Source organism: Heteronotia binoei, chromosome 1 (genome assembly GCF_032191835.1).
Source record: "Heteronotia binoei isolate CCM8104 ecotype False Entrance Well chromosome 1, APGP_CSIRO_Hbin_v1, whole genome shotgun sequence".
NCBI lineage: Eukaryota > Metazoa > Chordata > Lepidosauria > Squamata > Gekkonidae > Heteronotia > Heteronotia binoei.
In genome coordinates this window covers 77,745,554-77,766,571 of record NC_083223.1, presented here as the reverse complement: position 1 = coordinate 77,766,571, position 21,018 = coordinate 77,745,554, and the positions used below count along the sequence as shown (strand labels likewise).

General features: G+C 48.0%; 2 protein-coding genes across 3 annotated transcripts in view; one reads left to right on the top strand and one right to left on the bottom strand.

The window, feature by feature from the left end:
• BCKDHB (branched chain keto acid dehydrogenase E1 subunit beta) overlaps positions 1-21,018 on the bottom strand; it is a 176,997-nt gene that overhangs the window by 22,094 nt on the left and 133,885 nt on the right. The window lies entirely within an intron of this gene.
• Positions 5,491-8,821, top strand: LOC132567686 (uncharacterized protein K02A2.6-like; the record flags this gene model as incomplete). The annotated part of the gene is given in 5 exon segments (XM_060233397.1): positions 5,491-5,835; positions 6,772-7,548; positions 7,633-8,057; positions 8,211-8,331; positions 8,333-8,821. Coding segments are annotated over 5 exon segments (2,157 nt in total), but the record flags the coding sequence as incomplete, so codon positions are not given.

Below are 21,018 nucleotides of genomic sequence, written 5' to 3'. Positions count from 1 at the left end.
TCTGTTGGCTGAAATCAGTTCCTGGTGAGGAGGGAGGTCCTAAGAATGTTGTTTCATACTGGACCAGCTTCAGCAAGAATACAACACTTCCAGGACACTGACTATAGGACCACAGGAGCTAATTTCTGTTGCACCAGATTTTCCCAAGCGGCAGTACTTTCAAAATCCAGGACACTAGAAGAGAGCTGCCTTTTTAATGAACAGTGAATTAGTCCCTGACTTAATAGACCACTGCTCATCTTTGGACAGTAGACATTTGATTTGGGAAAGGGAAAGCATTTTGGGGGTGGAGAGTGCCATACCCAATGATCCAAACTGTATTCTTTCCTTTTGTAATGAATACAGTTGTTTTCCTTAAAACTATATGTGTGAGTGGAAGGTTATGGGCTTTAAAAAAGGAGGTCCTAGGCCTTAAACTTGCCCTTAGTTCCAGCATCCAGGTTACATTCTTGTCCTGTGGGGCTGAGAGGCACCTGTAAATTCATCTGTAAATTCATCCTGAGAGACAGTGACTGGCCCAAGCCAGATTCCTGACAGAGCAGGGATTTAAACCCAGGTCTCCCTGATCAGTGGTTTGATAGCTTTCACACCATACAGTCTTGTATATTAGTTTTAATTTTCTAGAACTTCTGCTCTCTCCCATTCCATCTCTCAAAAAGACAGAGCAGGATCTAGGGGAGGGCAAGAGGGGTGCCTGCCCCCGGCACCATTTGGGGGGGGGCACCAAATTGGCCACCCCACCCACGTTTTTCTCCTCCTTGAGTCTGTGTGCAGGGCATCTTAGTGGTGTTTGCACCATCCTCGGAAGTGAGGAGGGCGCAAACGCAGCACCTGCCTTTCTCCTCCCCGCTCTGTGTGCACAGACGGGGGAGGAGAAAGTGAGGGCATCCCAGCGGCATTGTCCTCAAAGCTGAGGGCGGCGCAAACACCGCTCCCTCCCCCCTTTCTTCTCCTTGGGTCTGTGTGCATTGCTGGCAGCACAGTGGCACCTTAAGACCAACAAAGCTTTATTCTGTCTGGGTGCAAGCTTTTGGGGGCATGCAAAATAACTCAGATTCAGAGTTGGAGTTCATCTTGCAGTTTGTATAAATACTAGATTTTGGGAAGTGGCTTTGGCTGGATGGCTGGAGGCAGCTGGAAATCTGAAAGGTCCTAAAGCACCTCCACTCTCCTTCAAGCAGCGTGCTGAAACCTCCCTACAACCCTGTGTGTGTGCACGCTTGATCCTCCTCCCGCGGCATGCCTGGCTGACTGGCTGCTGGGTCTCCATCCTGTGGCAGCTCCCAGGCAGTAGAAAGACTCCCCCCCCCCCTCCAGCCTCTGCAAAAGGCAGAGGGAGGAGCAAGCCAGTTGTCCTTGGACAAGCCAAGGAGGCAGCGCCAGGCACTTGCACGCTCTCAACCAGCCACGCGTAAGGCAGCAGTCAAAGGGGTGGGGGGCCCTTGGCTTTGGAGGGGGGACAGCTGGGGGGCGGGGGCTGGCAAGCACCTCCGATGTGGGCTGGGCAGCATTCACAAGACAACTTCAAAACAAAACCCTCTAAACCCATTGGTCACCAGAATAAAAAAAAAATAAAACAATTCCTGTTGATTGTGACTTGATTGTGATTGTATGGAAGATCAAGATTATGCTTACATGAGAAACTGAATTAAATGAATGTTTTTAATAGACGGCAATACTGCTCTATATGAAATGTAATATAAAGCTGCCTCATATCAAGGCAGACCATAGTCAGTATTGTCTACTCTGACTAACAGCAGCTCTCCAGTACTTCTAGCGGCAGCAGGTCTTTCCCAATACTTTCTCTTGAGGAGGGGGGAGACAATGTCTGGCATGTGAATTTCTTAGTGGAGGGAGAAAGACTAAGGGTGTGCATTTGGTTCGGCTGAACCGAAGAGATCTCTGAATACCCCTGATTCGGAAGTATATGGCATCATATACTTCCGAATCCAATTTACAGACATTATTCGGAAGTATTTGGAAGTCCATAGAAAAGGCGGGAAAGGAGCTTCTGCTGTCTCAGGGAAGCTGCTTGCCTCCATTCCCGCCTTTGGAAGCCTTTTCCCACCTCTCCCATAGCCTCCCTGGGATAAGGGAGGGAGGGGGAGAGGAGCCCCAGCAGCCAATCCAAAGCATGCATTTGCAAAATGCATTGCGAATGCATGCTTTGCAGGGCTGTTGTGTAGCTGATGGCTGGGCTAATCCCCCAGCCATCAGCAACATTGTTGTTCTTTTGTTTACTTGGGTATCCAAGTAAACACTGTTCTCTGGCCAATCACAGAGCAGTGGTATTTTTTGAAACTGCTCTGTGTAGGGCCAGAGAACCTTTTTAAGGAGTCTGCCTGGCTGGACTCCATTCCATTGCTGCTGTGTTGGTGTGAGAGAGAGATTGTGCTGCGCTGGCCCTTGGCCTCAGCTGCTGCTGCTCTCTCTCAGCCTTGCCTGACCTGTCTGGAGAAGAGAAGACGTCTAAGGTAAGACAGTCTTGGGGTTCTTGTTTTTATTTTAGTCAGGATAAAAGTAAAAGGACTTTTTAAGACTCAGAGTCCCTTTACTTATCCAGATTTGGGTGGGTGAGTACTGAGTAGCTTATTTGGAGTTAGGGTTAGGGGGTTCTGCTGAGGGTGGGGACCTGGGGTGGGGGGTTGCCAATTTGCCTATGTCTTACTTTAGTGAGATATATGTGCAGTGTCCTTTCACTTTTCCTGATTTGGGTGGCTTGGATTTCTTGGGGTTAGGGTGAAGGTTTTTTTGCATGGAGGGGTTAGTAAAGTTCCTGTATTGTTAAAAGTTAAGTTTTTTACTGTTTTAAGAGGATTCTGTGTTTGATTTGTTGCTGCTGTGTTGTGCTGCTGTTGTTCCTTTTCCCTTCTGGTTCTGGTTCTTATGGGGGGGGGGCTGTTTGGCCTAATTTTTATTGTTAAAAGGTCAGGTTTTTTAACAATTGAGTTTGTTGGCCTTTTCTCAGTGATTTGTTTGGATCTGTTATTGTTGGTTTTGCATCCTGTCCTGTTGTCCCTTTTCCTGGTTCTGGTTTTGGGGGAGGGGGTGTTGACTGATCTGGCCTGAGGTTTTTTTGTTGTTAAAAAGGTCACTTTTTTAACAGTTGAGTTTGTTGGCCTTTTCTCAGTGATTTGTTTGGATCTGTTGTTGGTTTTGCATCCTGTTCTGTTGTCCCTTTCCTGGTTCTGTTTTTTTTTTGGGGGGGGGGGTTAAAAGTTAAGTTTCTTTCTGTCATGTTTTGGGTTTTTTTTTTTAAATTACCTCTGGTTGGTATGAGGGGGTTGGTGTGTGGGCTGTGTGGGGTGGGTCAGTTTCATGTTTTTATAGTTATTTTTGGAGTCTGAGGGTGCTTTCAGTTTGGCTAGGGCCACTAAATAGGTTGCCCCACTAATAAAGGTGCTTTTAGGGATTGCATTTTTTGAAATTTAAAAAAAAATTAATCCAGTTTAGGGCTTTATCATTCAAAATTCAACTAGGCCAGATAGGGGCAATTTAAAAAGATTTTAGGTTTCTCATAAAAGGCAGCGTGACTACTAGACCACATCAGGCTCCCTTTTAAAGAGACTAGGATTACAGCGCATCTTGCTTTCAGCCACTGAAAGCCAGTGCATCCTTAGATTTCCATAGGGTAAACTACAGCTTCTTTCTAGTTACAGGGGACACCTGATTTCTAGTTTGCATTTGCAAGGAAATTCGGTTTGTCCCAAGATCTAGTTAGGAGAAGTTTAACTAGGAGGATATAACAAGGATTGCCTTCATCTCAAGGTAGCCTTTTAAAAACTGAGGCCAGGTAGAGGCAGGATCACCTAGTCTCCTAAACATTACCAGACTACTACTACCCCAACCCAAAGAAGGACAGGTTAGGGACCAAAAAAAACAAACATCAAAAAATGATCTGTCCAAAATGATCACCCCAAGGAGAGTGCAGAATGTTGTGCAGGAGCTAGAGGAAAAGCTGGTTGAGGAGGACCAGCCCCCTTCTTTGGCTCCTTCGGGCACCAGCAGTCCTTCAGGGGATGGCCAGGAGGGGAGGCCACATGGGGTGGAGGGGGAAGAAATGGAGACACACGAGGTGCCTCCATCTCCGCCCACTTCCCCCTGGCAGTCAGCCCCTCCTGCCACCATGATGTGTCTGCCCCGAGCACCTCACAGGTGGCGGCTCTGGACACCCAAGCTGCCGGTCAGCTTGGGCATCCGTATACCTCCGAAGTCTGGAAGCATTTCCGACTTATGGGGGATCCACTCTATATGCAGTGCCAGCTGTGCAGGGCCCGGATCAGTCATGGGCGGGACCATGCTCACCTGACTCCGGGGGGGGATGCGGAACTACCTGCAGAAGCACCACCAGGCGGTGCTTCTTAAGGGGGAGAAGCAGACTGGTGCTGGGGTGCCCAAGTGACCAACACCACCCAGCCAGGAGGTCTGTCCCACCGCGACTACCTCCAGAGCTCTCCAGGAGAGTTCCACGACAGGGCAGGGATGCCAGGCATCTCTGTCTGAGATGTTTGGTGGGGGTGGCACCTGGTTGCCAAGAGGGGGAATCAGGTATGGCAGGAGGGTGATAGCCTGGAACCTTGCTAGGTTGGTCGTCCATGGGCTTCCATTTTCAGTGGTCGAGAATCCTGGGGTGCTAGGGTTGCTCAAGTACCTGGCACCCTGTTACAAAGTTCCTGCTAGAACCACCATTAGCAGGACCATTGTGCCATCTGTTTTCAGGGTGACCAGGGCCGAGGTCAGATGCACATAAACTGACAAGATGGGCATGGATGAAAGCCAGATGCATGTCGGATTGTATGCGGTTGTCCAAACAACAGCATCTGGCAATGGTCGTTGGCTCGTTTGTATCCCGAACTGCCACGACTGAGACGCAGACTTTTTTGATAGTACATTAAATCTGGAATAAGAATGCTTCCGACGACTCCTGCGCGTACTTTCTATGTTTGAACGCTCCATTGTAGCCGACTCATCGCAAGCACACATCCACTTCCCTGCGAGAGCCCACTCCAAATGATATCATTGGGCCAGCAATTGTTGACTCAGCCTTCCAACCTTCTGAGGTCGGTAAAATATGTACACAGTGTAGTGTATGGCGCCCACTGAAGGCAACCAGTTCATAAAGACCACGATAGCAGAATAACACCCATCCACCCCAGCCGCGGAGGCAACTGAGTAACACCCAAGTGCCTCCGTGCTGGGCGCGCCAATCCGCCAATCACAGCGTGTGGCGGGAAATTCGGACGGTCAACATTGGACCGGCCAGAAGGTTGAATAGTCCGGCAACTGTATATATGCGGGAGCCGGCCCGCGTGTTCGCTCTCTCCATCTTGTATCGTACCGTGGAATAAACCCATGTTGCCCTACTCTCGTCTCCACGTGTGGTACTTTACAGTGGCGACGAGGATGGGATCCTAGCCTCATCGGCTACGACGGAGATCTGGGCAACGAACGACCGCCGCCGCCATCATGGCCAACCAGGGCGGAATCACCGGCTACCTCGAGCCCTTCGACCCTGCCAATCCCGAGGGCTGGGAGTCCTACTCGGAACGGGTCGAGTTCTATCTCCGGGCCAACAAGATCACCGACGCCGGGGCGAAGCGGGATGTGCTCCTAAGCGTCTGCGGGCCTGCCACGTTCGAGATCGCTAAGGGTCTCTCGGCGCCCGCCCGCCTGGCGGAGAAGTCCTACGACGAGATCATCCGACTCCTCACGGGCCACTTCTCACCACAGCCCTCACGGGTGGCTCGCAGATTCCTGTTCCACAAACGGGACCAGACCGCGGGAGAGTCCGCCGCCGACTACCTGGCGGCCCTCCGAAAACTCGCCGGGAACTGCAACTTTCCCCAGCTGGAAGAAACCCTGGCCGACAGATTCACGTGGGGCCTCCGCGACGAAAGGCTCCAGCAGAAGCTCTTCGCCAAAGAAGAGCTCACCCTCCAGGGAGCCTTCAGCGAGGCAGTGGCGAGCGAAAGGACCGCCCGGACGTTTCCCCGGGCAAAGACCGAGACCGCCCACCACGAGGAGCTGGACCCCGAGCTCCAGGACGAGGGAGAAGCTGTCCAGACGCGACGCGCCCCAGGATCCGTCGCCCGAGCTTCACAGCGACCCCGAGCCAACGAACGACCGAGCCAGCGCACCAACGAAAGGGCCAAGTGTGCCAGCTGCGGCGACCCCCACGATCGGCGGGACTGCCAGTACCGGACCTGGGACTGCCGGAGCTGCGGAAAGACCGGCCACATAGCGCGGGCTTGCCGCACCAAGCCCAACCGCCAGCGACCGACCGCCCACCACGAGTCCGCAGAGTCCCACTCCACCGCCTCCACCTCACTTCAGGTACTGAATTTGCCCCTCACCACCCCCAACAAGATAACGATGGCGGTCCTCATAGACGGGGCCCCCTGCACCATGGAAGTGGACTCAGGCTCCTCCATCTCCATAATTGCGGAGGAGACCCTGAGAAGGCTACGGCCCGGCCAGGGGCTGCAGCTGCGACCAGCCAATTTCATATTGCGGGACTTCCAGCAAAACCCGGTCCAAATAGCGGGGTGGGCACGGGTGCAGGTGGAGCGGGGGTCCTTCAGAGGCCCCCTGGACATCCTGGTGGTCAAGCGGCCACTTACCACCCTGTTGGGGCTAGCATGGTTTGGCCCCCTGGGAATCAGAGTAGAGGTGGCGCGCACAGCCACTACTGGGGGGTTCGGGGGGGTGTGCGGAGAATTCCCCGACGTTTTTGATGGGTCGCTAGGGAGCTACAAGGGCCCGGCCATCTCCCTACCGCTCGACCCGACGGTCAGACCGATCCGGCTCAAAGCAAGGCGGGTCCCCTTCGCCTTAAAGCCCAAGATCGAGGCAGAGTTGGACCGCCTTGTAGCCCAAGGGGTCCTGGAGCCGGTCGACTACGCCCCGTGGGAAACCCCCATAGTGACCCCGGTCAAACCTAACGGGGACGTGCGAATATGTGCAGATTACAAGTGCACAATTAACAAAGCGCTCCAAGACAACCCATACCCGGTGCCAGTGGTCAGCCACGTGCTGGCAGCCCTTGCGGGGTCCAAGATTTTCGGGAAGCTGGACCTGGCCCAAGCCTACCAGCAGCTCCCGGTGGACGCCAAAACAGCGGAGGCACAAACGATAGTCACCCACAGGGGGGCGTTCAGGGTGAACAGGTTACAGTTCGGGGTTAGCGTGGCTCCGGGAATCTTCCAGAGTATAATGGATGCTCTCCTGAAAGGGATCCCCGGAGTCCAGCCGTTTTTCGACGATGTTTTAATCGCCGCCCCGGACCCGGAGGAATTCCGCAACCGCCTCCGGGAGGTGCTCCGCCGTTTCCAAGCCGCTGGACTGAAAGTTAAGAGGGAGAAGTGCATGTTGGGGGTGCCCCGGGTGGAGTTCCTGGGATTCGCAGTGGACGCAGAGGGAATCCACCCGACCGAAGAAAAGACCAGGGCCATTGTGCAAGCCCCTGCCCCCATGTGTAAAGCGGAACTCCAGAGTTTCCTGGGGGTCCTCAATTTTTACCACACGTTCATACCCCACAAGGCGGCCCTTGCCGAACCCCTACACCGTCTACTGGACAAAAAAGCTCCATGGGTGTGGGGAAAGAGGCAAGCCGCCGCCTTCCAGGCAGTTAAGGACGTCCTCATCTCCAACGCGGTGCTGCATCACTTCGACGAGCGCCTCCCGGTCATCCTGGCTTGCGATGCATCGCCGTACGGGGTGGGCGCTGTCCTGGGGCACCAGTTACCGGATGGCCGGGAGGTCCCGGTCGCATACTACTCGCGCACCCTGACCTCGGCGGAACGGAACTACGCGCAAATCGACAAGGAGGCCCTGGCCATAGTGGCGGGGGTCCATAAATTCAACGATTATTTATATGGGCGCCGGTTCACAATAGCGACGGACCATAAGCCGCTCTTGGGTCTGCTGGCCCCAGACCGACAAACTCCCCAAATCCTGTCCCAGAGGGTGTTGAGATGGAATCAATTCCTTAACTCGTACACCTACACGCTGGTTCACAGGGCGGGCAAGGCAATGGGCCACGCGGACGCTCTCAGCCGGTTGCCGCTCCCGGACACAGGCCCCGATCCAGCCCCAGCTCACCAGGTCATGTCAATCGAGTCACTGCCGGAGCAACCCCTCCATGCGGCAGAGGTGGCTAAAACCACCAGAAAAGACAAAACCCTAGCGCGGGTGCTCGACTGGGTGGTGAGGGGGTGGCCAGAGGAGAACATGGGGGAAGAGTTCAAACCCTACAAAATGCGGAGGGAGGAACTCGCAGCACACAAAGGGTGCCTGTTATGGGGAAGCAGGGTAGTAGTCCCCCCCCCCTCTGCAGAAACGGGTCCTGGAATCACTCCACGAAACACACCCAGGCATCGTGAGAATGAAAGCCCTAGCCAGAAGTTACGTATGGTGGCCGGGGATGGACAGTGAGATAGAGGACTGGGTCCGGAGATGCGGCACATGCCAAGAGTCGCGGCCGGACCCACCCAGTGCCCCAGCTACACGATGGGAGACCACCAGGAAACCGTGGTCCAGGCTACACATCGATTTTGCTGGGCCGTTCCAGGGACAGATCTTCCTAATCATCGTGGATGCATACACAAAATGGTTAGAGGTCATCCCCGTAGGGTCCACCTCATCAGCTGCAGCCATTAGGGCATTACGTAAGGTCCTGTGCACCCACGGTATTCCGGACACCATAGTCTCGGACAACGGGGCAGCATTCACCTCGGGGGACTTCCAGGGGTTCCTCCAGAGGTACCTCATTAGGCACATCCGGTCAGCGCCCTTCCACCCGGCCACCAACGGCCAGGCCGAGCGGATGGTCCGAACAACAAAAGAGGCCCTGGGCAGAATAGTGCAGGGCGATTGGGACCACCGGCTAGCCGCGTTCCTCTTTGACAACCGGGTCATTCCCAACCCAGTCACAGGGGTTAGCCCAGCCGAGCTCCTCATGGGACGCAAACTCACCACAAGGCTAGATCGGCTAAACCCCGACCGAGCCCCAGACGTGCGCGGGTCCCCAGAGGTCAGAGACGCGACTAGGGGGTTCTTCGCGGGAGACCCGGTGTTCGCCCGCAACTACGCGGCAGGCCCAGAATGGGTCACCGGGCGGGTATTACGGGTTATGGGATCCCGCCACTACGAGGTCTCCACCGACGGGGGCCAGATTCTACACCGGCACATCGATCAGTTACGCCGCCGGACCCTCCCGGAGGTACCCCTGGAAATGAGGGAGGGGGCCAGGCCCGCGGAGAGCCCAACGACACCCGCACCGGCACCAAGGCCACACACACCGGCAGAGGCGGACCCACCATCGGACCCCGACCCACAACCCACCAACGCTCAGACCCCCGGGGAAACCCCAGAGGCGGAAGCAACCCCGGCACCACAAGCAACACCGAGGCGTTCTGCACGGGAGCGTCGACCCCCTGCCTACCTCCAGGACTATATTACTAACTAAGGGGGGAGGAGAGTTACTGTAAAGTACCACACGTGGAGACGAGAGTAGGGCAACATGGGTTTATTCCACGGTACGATACAAGATGGAGAGAGCGAACACGCGGGCCGGCTCCCGCATATATACAGTTGCCGGACTATTCAACCTTCTGGCCGGTCCAATGTTGACCGTCCGAATTTCCCGCCACACGCTGCGATTGGCGGATTGGCGCGCCCAGCGCGGAGGCACTTGGGTGTTACTCAGTTGCCTCCGCGGCTGGGGTGGATGGGTGTTATTCTGCTATCGTGGTCTTTATGAACTGGTTGCCTTCAGTGGGCGCCATACACTACACACAGCTTGCTGGGGGGGAAGTGTAATGACCGGGGAAGGCAATGGCAAACCACCCCGTAAAAGGACTGCCATGAAAACTTTGTGAAAGCAGTGTTACCCCAGAGTTGAAAACGACTGGTGCTTGCACAGGGGACCTTTTCTAAATGGGGGGAGGAGGCAGATCGCCCACCTTTGCTGTCTCCCTGCCAGGGGAGGAAGATGACCCACCTTTGCTATCTCCCCGCCAGGCGGAGAGACAGCAAAGAGAGTTGCCGTGCTCCCCCCCCCCATTTAAACACCATGGTGGGGTGTTTAAATGGGGGGAGGAAGATCCCCCACTTTTGCTGTCTCCCCACCAGGCGAAGAGACAGCAAAGAGAGTTGCCGTGCTCCCCCCCCCCATTTAAACACCACGTTGGGGTGTTTAAATGGGGGGGAGGAAGCTCACCCATCTTTGCTGTCTCCCCACCAGGCGGAGAGACAGCAAAGAAAGTTGCCGTGCGCCCCCCCCCCATGTTAATACCACGATGGGGTGTTTAAATGAGGGGTGGCAGATTGCCCACCTTTTCTGGCACCTTTAAAAAAAAAAGCCAAGCACGATATCCCACGGTACTGCACTTGCGCAAGTGTGGAATGCCATCTCAAAAAATGAGGTCCGGTTGAGACCTCTGATCAACCAACTACGGGACCAACGCTGCTTAGAACTGAAGGATGGAGGGATGTCTGATCAGGAAATTTGTTGTAAAAAAGCTGCGGGGTATAATAGCAATGGGTTAGGGATGGATTTAATGGTGTGTGTGTGACCGCGGCCCAGATCTGTGGTGAAGAAGCATTTGTCCCATGCTGCCAGGGGGACTGTTCATTTCACCTCAGATATCTGGAGCTCTCAACATGAGTGACAGGCAGCAGAACAGGGGCCCTGGGGGCAAGGCCAAGGAGAAGACTAGAGGGGTGGAGGGAAGGGAGAGAAGGAGGAGGAGGACCCAGGTTTTTCCCCCACCTGTGCATAGAGCCGCCGCATTCGAGGGGTATCTCTCCCTGACTGCACATTGGTAGCAACCCAGTGAGATGCAGGGTGGGGGTGGCAGTAGCGGCGGCAGGATCAGGGCTGCCAGGCTGGCTATTGCTGGGCCTTGCTGCACACCGAAGCAGTCAACATGCCACACATGGCAGACACTCTCAGAGCCATCCTCTCATGGCAGTTAGACAGCTGGGTAGGCTGCAGGGACGTAGCCACAGGCTTTGTGATGACTGACGGTGGCTCCAACATCAAGGCGGCTGTCCAGCATCAGGGCCTAAAAGGCCTTCCTTGCGTGGCCCACCTTCTCCACCTTGTGGTTAAGGATCCATTGGGCCAGACGAAAAGCCAGGATTGTCGGTATCTATCTGCAACCCATGAGTACTGACTTCTGCTCCAGAAGTGTCAGCACATCACAGGTCACTTCTCACGCAGCAATACGGACTCATATCTGCTGCATGAGAAACAGACACTGACAGGTGTGCCAGGGCACCACCTGATTGGTGACATCAGCACATGCTGGAACTCCACCTGTGCCATGCTGGAACGCATGGTGGAGTAGAGAGCAGCCCTGGATGCCTTTGTCTCTGAGACGAGGGTCTTTCGGCATGAGAACCATCTCACCCAAGAGGTAGTTATTTCTCAGACTGTGGAGGTTCTTGGGCCCTTCAAGACCCACACAGAAATGCTCTTGTCTGACACAGTGAGCATCGCACTGGTCGTCCCCATGGTCAGCATGGCCTGTGAGGACCTGGCCTCCAGAACATCCCAGAACAGGCCTGTTTCATGCCTGTTCCGGCTCGTTCCAGGATGTTCTGGAGGTATTTCGGCTGGGAATGGGCTCATAAAGATGTCTGAGTTCCAGTTTTTCTTTTCTGGAATCTTGTTCTTCAGTGATGCATCCCAGTGTTTTTTGTGGCAACCCAGGCTGTTTGACGCCGGTTCCAGCCAGTTCCAGGGTGTTCTGGAGGCACTTTGGCCAGGAACGGGGTAATAAGGACGTGTGAGTTCTACTTTTTCTGTTCAAGAATATTGTTCTCAAGTGACTGTGATGCATCCCAGTGTTTTTTGTGGGAGCCCAGTTTGTTTGATGCCCATTCTGGCCTATTCCAGAGGCATTTTGGCCTGGAACAGGGTAATAAGGATGTGTGAGTTCTGCTTTTTCTGTTCTAGAATAGTGTTCTCAAGTGTCTGTGATGCATCCCAGTGTTTTTTGTGGCAGCTAACATTGTTTGAGGCCCATTCTGGGCTGTTCTGGCTTTTATTCTGTCCCTCATCTGACAGGCAATTTATTTGCAAAGGTCCCATTGAAGGAACTGCCTTGACCAAACAGAAGAATACTCCCTCTAAGCTGTGGAGTCTTGTGAGCAAAAATTCAACTTTGTGAACTACTAGCAATAAAGTGGTGAGCTACTGCATAAATTAGTTTGCTCTGGGGCCATTTTTCCTGAGCTAGCACAAAAATGTGTGAGCTGGAGGCTAAAAAACTGTGAGCCAGCTCACACAAACTCAGCTTGGAGGCAACACGTTACATAACTGAAGCAAAGCATGAGCTTTTCTACAGCTTTTTCTACAGTGGTGTAATTACATAGTCCATGTAGTAATTACATGTAGTAGTACTACATTAATGTATTGGTTAATTGATTGAATCAACTTAATAAATCACCCCATCCCAGCTAGTGCAGGGCTCTGGACAATGTATAACAATAGATAACAAATATATACATTTAGAATTGATACAGTTATTCCATCATCACTGAAAAAGCCAAAGATCAAATAATTCATTAGTTTGTTGTTTCATTTCTTCTGGAGTTGTTTATTATATATCTATATTTTAAATATTGATCATATACGTATATACAAAGGAAAAATATAAGGGGCGCCATTTTTTACTTTTGTCCCTCCTCAAAAAATATGTAGATCTGGCCCTGCAAAAGGAAGATGGATTTAAGAATAGAATTCCATTGAGGTGAGGCGGAATGATATCTAGTTTAGCTCAACAAAAATATCCCCAGAGCTTTGCTCCATACAAGCCCTGTTCCTAATGCCCATCGACAGAGAACTGCCAATGCTAGAATGCTATTCTCAAAGTGTCAGGCATCAGGCACATGCCAGAATGTGGTGCTGAGCCTGACTTTCCTGTTCACTGTGGCTTCGGAACTGCACTTCTTTCATTACTTGTTTAATTGTCCTGTAAAAGTCTTGTGTCAATATTTCTGTTTCCTGTGTTTACCTGACTGTGGTGGACAATCTGCTCCCTTTACAGAACTCATGACTAAATTTAACATGGCAGCTGTAACAGGGAGGTTAAGACAGAAAGTGTCCAGGCCTGTTGATGTATTGGAAAACTGTAAGTGCATTTAACAATTTAAAGAATATCTGCAGGCACTGGAAATAATCACCACCCTGTGAAGGTTGCCACTGTTCACTTGCAGAACATATATTGTCTAAAATCTTAACTACTTTGGAAATATGAAACAGTTAATACCAAAGGCATAATTTTCGATGTGATTTTATTATAACAATGCTGCAGGCAGCTGAAATTAATCTTTTACAGAGTTTCCCTATTTTCAAGTATCATGATATACACAGCATGAAAGTACAAGCCTCTTTGTCTGGAATTTTAGCTACATACACAGTAGCATCCTGAGCAGAACTAAGCTCATTGATTTCAATGGGCTCAGAAGGATGCAGCAATGTTTAGGATGATACTGGTAATCATTCTTGTTGCATTAAATTCTAATTAAGTATGCCATTTGAAATTGAATGTTGAATTAGAACTTATTATTGCTGAGTCATTGCTTCAGCGGATATTGATCTCCAGGGCTTTTTTTGTAGACAAAGCCCTGCAGGAACTCATTTGCATATTAGTCCATGTCCCTGACACCAAGGCAGCCAGAACTGTGTTCCTGTGTGTTTGTGCTCCAAAAAAGCCCTGTTGATCTCATTCTTTCTCTTAAAGGTAATAATAGTCCCCTGTGCAAGCACCAGTCATTTCTGACTCTGGAGTGACATCACCTCATAACATTTTCATGGCAGACTTTTTTATGGGGTGATTTGCCATTGCCTTCCCCAGTCATCTACATTTCCCCCCCAGCAAGCTGGGTATTCATTTTACCGACCTCAGAAGGATGGAAGGCTGAGTCAACCATGAGCCAGCTACCTGAACCCAGCTTCTGTCAGGATGCTCTTAGGGTAGGCGTATTTAAGGAGAACACTGCCTGGCCCTTGTCACTGATTTCCCAAAAAACGCCTCTCCAAACTGTACAGTAAACAAAATTTAAAAGATGTAAGGTAAGTCGAAGTAAGGTAAGTGCATAGGTCAGTCACTTATGCATGCTGTTAAACTAGATTAATGACGGGGAAACCAGGAGGGAACAAAATTCTAAAGGTCCTGGTCACCAGGCAGGAGGGCATGGAGCTTGCTAAGTCCTCTAATTTTCTTTCCTATGATGTTTGGGTTGGCTCCAGGTTATAGAAAGCAGAAATATTTCTGTGGGCCTCCCTGGGGCTTTTGGTAACCTGCCACTAGGTGCATGAAATTGGTCCTCTAGCACATTTATCCAGCCATAGGGGCACTGTTATCAGGGAATGGCAGTGTGAAATTTCTATGTGTGGAGACTGGGAAAGAAATGAAGGGTATCTGCATATTGCTCTAATTTTTTTAATACTTGATGTTCTTGTATATCCAGTGGGCATACTTGACAAACAAAAGGAATATTGTTTTCTTCATTACATTCAGGACAGAAGTAGTAATGCCTATGACCCATGGTAGATGAGAAGAAAATCTCCATTATTACATCACAAACATGGCACAATGACTTCCTCCGCCATGCCTTTACAACAAAAGCAATATGAAAGGTCCAACATAATTTCAAATCATTAAATGTTAAAAACAATGCTGTTGCAAATTAAAACAAATTCCAGTTACTCAGACAATTGTAGTTTAATTCAAAAAGCCTGTGAAATATCTTATTTCACCTACAGAAAGTAGGGTTGCCAAGTCCCCTGCTTCCCATAGCGGGGGACTCTCTCTCATGCATGGAGCGCGCACGCTCCGCGATGATGTCACCCTGAAGTGACATCATCAAAATGGTGGCACCAGTGCAGGTCTGCTCTAGGTATTTCCAGGAAAATTCTATGGTTTTCCTGGACAATCTAGCCATTTGGGAGGTAAAAACTCTATGGTACCTATGCACCATAGAGTTTTTACCTCCCAAATAGCTAGAGCCATAGAGTTGCCTCCCAAATAGCTAGAGACCATAGAGTTTTCCCAGAAACACCTAGAGTGGACCCACATGGGCATCGCCATTTTTATGACATCACTTCCGGGTGACATCATTGCACCAGCAACATTGGGGGAGGTTTTCCCCACCAGCCCAATGTGGGCCGGTGGGTTGGGAACCTCCCGAGCGGGAGAACCCCCACCCGGACCTGTGGTTTGGCAGCTCTAACAGCAAGGTGGTTTTCCCCCCACCTTTATGTTACAAAGAAACAATATTTTTGGCTTCTGGTAGAAGGTTCTTCATTAGTTCGAAATCAATATATTTCCAGAAACTTAATATATTGTACAAGAGGTCTCCTAGCATTCCTGTTCCTAAAGTTAATCTCAAATGATCTAAAGGTAAAGATAGTCCCATGTGCAAGCTCCGAGTCATTACCAATGCATGGGATGACTAGTATTCCTGATCCTAAAGTTAATCTCAAGTTATCTAACGTTATCACAATGTTAACAAAAGCATGGAGGGGGGAATCAGTTCTTCAAGGTCCATGCATCTCTAGTAATTAGCGTCAATTCGTTTATCAATATGTCCCTTATGAACAAATAATCATGGCCTATGAAGAAAGGATCTTTTGAACAATGGTGAATTAGATATTTACAGTGCATATTGAATTTGACACATGCCATGAACTCATATGGGATAAATAAAAATGTGTGTCTTCATGCAACAAACTGTTTACTTTAAATCCATAAACTTTAAAAACTGTTTATTTTAGTCAACAACTGGAACATGAACTTTGAACATCAAATCTGGGTTGATTCCAGATGAATGGAGAAGAATAAATTATAGAGCAGCCAAAAGTCAGGAATAGTTTAAAAGAGATCAATGTCCAATCAGATATGGGTTGTATTTCTAATACACAATTTTCACAGTGGGATTGTTTCCTGGAATATGAGAACAATGTGGAAAACAGTTATTATGTAACATTCTGGTTTAAAGAAAGACTTGGACATATGGACATATCCATTGGTCCATTTGGACCAATATTGTCTACTGAGACTGGCAGCAGCTCTGTAGGTTTTACAAGACTGAACCTGTTCCTATTCCATGGACCATATGTATTCCAAAATAATCTGGGTAGTTTTACCTCTCAAATTAATTTGTGATACTGATATCAGAACTCTGAAATGAAATCAAGTTTTACTGGCAGAGATATGGCAGTTATGACTGGCAGAAAAATGGTAAAAGCTGATACATTTCTGTCTGCAACCAATGCCAAGAGTCTGACAAGTAAACATGGCAAAACATATAAATATTTGTATCAAGATGATTTACTGTATCTTTGTTTTGGATTGTATTAAAAATCTACATTCTTAGGCTCCTCCTGTGAAAACCAGATCTGTCAATTTGCAATTAAACATACAAAAGTGGTTCTACTGTTTAATTCTTTTAAAGCAAAGCAGTTGTCAGAAAACCTTGGCAGAAGGATTCTTGTTTATTGTTTATCCCGCTATGTTATTCAGGTTGCTCATGTCAATATCATATAATTTTTATGAAACTACAATAGCAACATTGCAAACCTAGGAATTCATCATTTGGAAAATCATTTTTATACTTCATGTAACCATCTTTGTATTGGCACCATTATATAAAATAAGAAACAGGGACAGTCATGTCTCCTGAGAACATGCCTTTAATGAATACAGCTCCCAAATAATAATTCAGTTTTGTCACTATGGTTTACTACTTAAAACCAAACATCTCTACAATATATAGGGGGATATGATGCACAGAAAGAATATACATAGGCTGGGTGGAATTCTAGCAGGAGCTCCTTTGCATATTAGAACATACACCCCTAATGTAGTCAATCCTCCATGAGCTTACAAAAAAGAGCCTTGTAAGCTCTTGGAGGATTGGCTACATCAGGGGTGCGTGGCCTAATATGCAAAGGAATTTCTGCTAGAATTCCACCCCTGTACATAGGGCACTTTTGCAAATGTTGAGTAATACCCTATCAGTGCACTTTTGCAGCAGGATTCTAACACAACTGCTAGAGTTAAGCTGGGCCCTACAAGCACTTTAACAGAGGAGATTCCAATTACCTGGGGTGGGAATGAGGGTCAACCAGAAGTATATAATGGCCCCATTGTTTTTCAATCTATATTTAAATGATATAGTCCCAATCTTCCTGGCCCTAAATTCTTTCTACCATCCTTGGGGGGGGGGGGGGGCAGAAAGTATCTGTATTCCCATAGGCAAATGACATAGTGTTGGTGTCTTTAACTTGCATTGGGTTGAGGATCTTACACAAACTGGGCCATTCCTATAAGAATGAGGCCTTAAACATCTGCTTTACTAAGACCAATGCAATGGTCTTTGGGAAGAGAACTCCAAGATTTAGATGGTCAATAGATGTGGTGACATTTAGTGAAATCCAATCATGGAAAGCCCACATGGCAAATGGCAATATTAAAAGCCTCAGTCTCAAAAAAAACACTGGGAACATCTTCAAATTTTGTACCTCAAAAGGAGGATTTTTAGTTGAACCAGCCTTGAAAGTGTTCCATTGCAAAGCCATCCATCTGCTTTTATAAGGTGCAGAGATCTGGGGTTGGAATGAACATTTGATTTCAACTCTAGAACTAATCCAAAATCTCTTATAAAAGAGAATCCTAGCTTTGGCTCATGGTGCTCTAGTATGGCTGAACTTAAGTTATCTTCTGTTAGACCCCATTTACACCTGGTCTTATTTCTGTTCTGGAGAAAGCAATGGAATCTCTCCACTAAACCTCTTCTGAGGGAGAGCAATGCACTGCTGAATTCAGATGCTATTTGCATAGCTGGCTTCAACAGTATTCTCCATCATCATCATCTATTAAATATATGAATCGCCTCATCCCAGCCAATGCTAGACTCTAGGCGATGTACAACAAAATATATATAAAAACAGTAAAATCGATGAATTAAAAACAGTTGCAGTCCAATGGACATTCTTTATAATATGCTGTAATTCTGCTTTCTAGGCCCTTAAGGTGGATGACTTTCGGGGTGTCGCCCAGTCGCAATATACAAGACTGGATCTTTAAGATCTATGCTTTGCTGGACAAAAGCATACTTCTCGGTTCCAAATTTCCTCCTTGGTTCAAATTGTTCAAGAGGGGACACACCAAAATCATCTTTCCTATTCTTAGAATGGCTTTAACTTCTTTGAGGTTTCAAACCATGCCTTCTAGATGGCCACTATACACAAATACTGATTGCTGCCCATTTTTGTGGAGCTTTAGTCCCCCAAAGACCTTCCACACTACATTCTGTTCTGCCTTTGTATACAAATTCCAGAAACAAATTCATTGGAGAAATTTTAAAAGGCCTAGTTTTCTCCTACATGGTGGAAAAACTATGCCTCGTTCTTTCCGGTGTAGATTCATATGTGAAGTAGCACAATTTGCCCAGCTAAGAAAATTCAGGCTTGAGCTGTTCTTAATGGTTGAGTGTAAGACTCCTTCACCAGTGATAATTTGTTTTAATGAACCTTTATGTGTTTCAAAGTTATAGCTTTATTATTTGTTGTTCTTTTTGTTTTATCTGTTCAATTGTGATGGTCTTTGGCCACAAACAATAAACTTTTGATTGACTGATTGTAAGAATGTTGTTTTTTTCTATGATATAATTCAAATAAAAATACTTTCTTATTAACACAAATAACATGAAACAATCTAAAATAAGTTCTAGAGTAAAACAACGTACTATCCCAAATTAATCCAGGCTTCTGGGGTGAATGTTTTTAATTCAGTCCCAAAGGCTGGTAGGCATGGCAGCAGCCTCATCCTCCAGAGGAAGGAATTCATCTGAACAGTGGCTGAAAAGCCCTCTCATGGATCCCAGCCAATCTCAACTCAGCAAAGGCCAGTTTCCACAGGAAGGTACCATGCTGAGAACTTAAAACCCAGGCAGGTAGGTATGGGAGGAGTAGATTCTCTGGACCCAAGCCATCAAGGACTTTTAAGGTCAAAACAGCACTTTGAACTGAGCCTAGAAATGGATTTCTGACTTTATATGATGGTTCCAGTATGTCCCCATAAGGACTATTGAAGCTTCATTTCCATCAATTCAGGTTTCCATTCTGTCTTCAACAACAGCCCCATGTATTGCTTTCTACTATTCTCTTATCTGGATATCATTAAGTTATGTATGACCATGATTCCTAGGCTAGCTTTCTCCAAGAACAGCAGCAGCTCGAAAGCTCCCCTTAACTGGTAGAAGGGAATTCTAACTCTGGAACAGGTGAAGCAATTATTACTATATCAGTTTTATTTCTACCTTCTATTAAGTTTCAATTTATTTATACTCATCTAGCCCTTCACTCTCTAGACACTGGTTTAGTACTTCTACTGCCTCCCTGGATTTAGCTGCGAAATAGAGCTGTTTCTCATCAGCTTCAAATCTCTAGATTATCTCTTCAACCCATTTGATATAGAAAGTTGTAATGGACAGCTAACTGCTGATGCACTATAACAAACCAAGAACCTTAATTGATAGGGAGTTCAAATGAAATTCTACTGCTGACTTGAGGGAATGGCAGTTGAAAATGGCGGTTAAAACCGAAGGATCAAAGAGGATCCTAAAATAGGGAACTGAAACCAGTATTCCCTTCCTGAAGGAAACAGCTCCTAGGAAAGAGTGTGTGTGATCCCTATCAAATGTTAAAGGAAAATATGAGCCTATGTGTATATTCCTGACTCCACAGACTTTACTAATTTTGAAATAAATAAGCTTATTCCTGTTTATCTAAGGAGTGACAGCCAAGTGATTTCTCTCAACAGTTATAAACATTGGTCTGTAGAACAAAACAGCTTCTTTTTTTGTGAGAAACTATCTATTCTATTTAGTTATATGAAGTTTCTCTCATTCCTGTCGCCTTTTCACCTGCCACAATTAAAATGGAAACCTCTCTGACATTCTGACTTGACCATTTTCACATAAAACTGAAATAAAACAGTTAATGTGCTGTGAATTAATATCAGTCTCTCATGTTCCACAATCAGATGAGATGAAGGCTTACAATCACTTTCCAAATCACCTCCCCAAGTTTTTACTTTTTACATAATCTTGAAGGAAAGCTCAATGGCCCTTGAAATTTAACAAAAAACCTCACCATTATTTTGGATCTCTTTTAGGACTGAGAATTCTTAATTGAATTCAATGGAGCCTAAATTGAACTTTTGCATAAACTTGTATGGGAAAAGAAAGTTACAAATCTTACTGGATTTCCCCAAACCTGAATGCTACTGTAGTGGTGGTGGCGGCACATGCCATAGCCAGGGCTTTTTTTTGTAGAAAAAGTCTAGCAGGAACTCTTTTGCATATTAGGCCACACCCTCTGGCACCAAGCCAGTCGAAACTGCATTCTTGTGCATTTCTGCTCAAAAAAAGCCCTGGCCATAGCCATCCAAATGACACTTACTGATCTGCTGGGTGAACATGCATGTCAACTGTGCCTTCTCTTTTGATTTCTGCTGCTGCGGAGTACTGCTTGGCCAGCAATTCCACCGAACATGGGGAGGCATCTTCCAGTCATGCTCTGAACTCCAATTGTTCCCCATCCCCACTGTGTGGGAGGATGGGGCACCTTCACAAAGAACCATGCCAACAACCCAGTATGGGGCTGACAGCATCCTTTTCACACACACATACATACACACCCAGCATCATAGCCAGCACTCCTAGGTATACATTCCTGGGAGTATGCCCCATTTTATGGCTTTAGATCCTGCATTGTCAAGGTGGTACTCAAGATGCACGTGAGGAGGATGGGAGAAGTGGCGGTAGATTCCTGGGTCTCACTTGTCAGTGTGTGGACTCACTCAGTGTGTAGTTGCTTCTGCCTTTTCAATGTCATTTTCCCACATGGAAATGGTGATGGGAGGGGGGATATTTTCCTGTTTTTGCTGCTCCATATGCACAGAATACACCGCATGAAGCAGCAAAAACAGTGGAAAAACC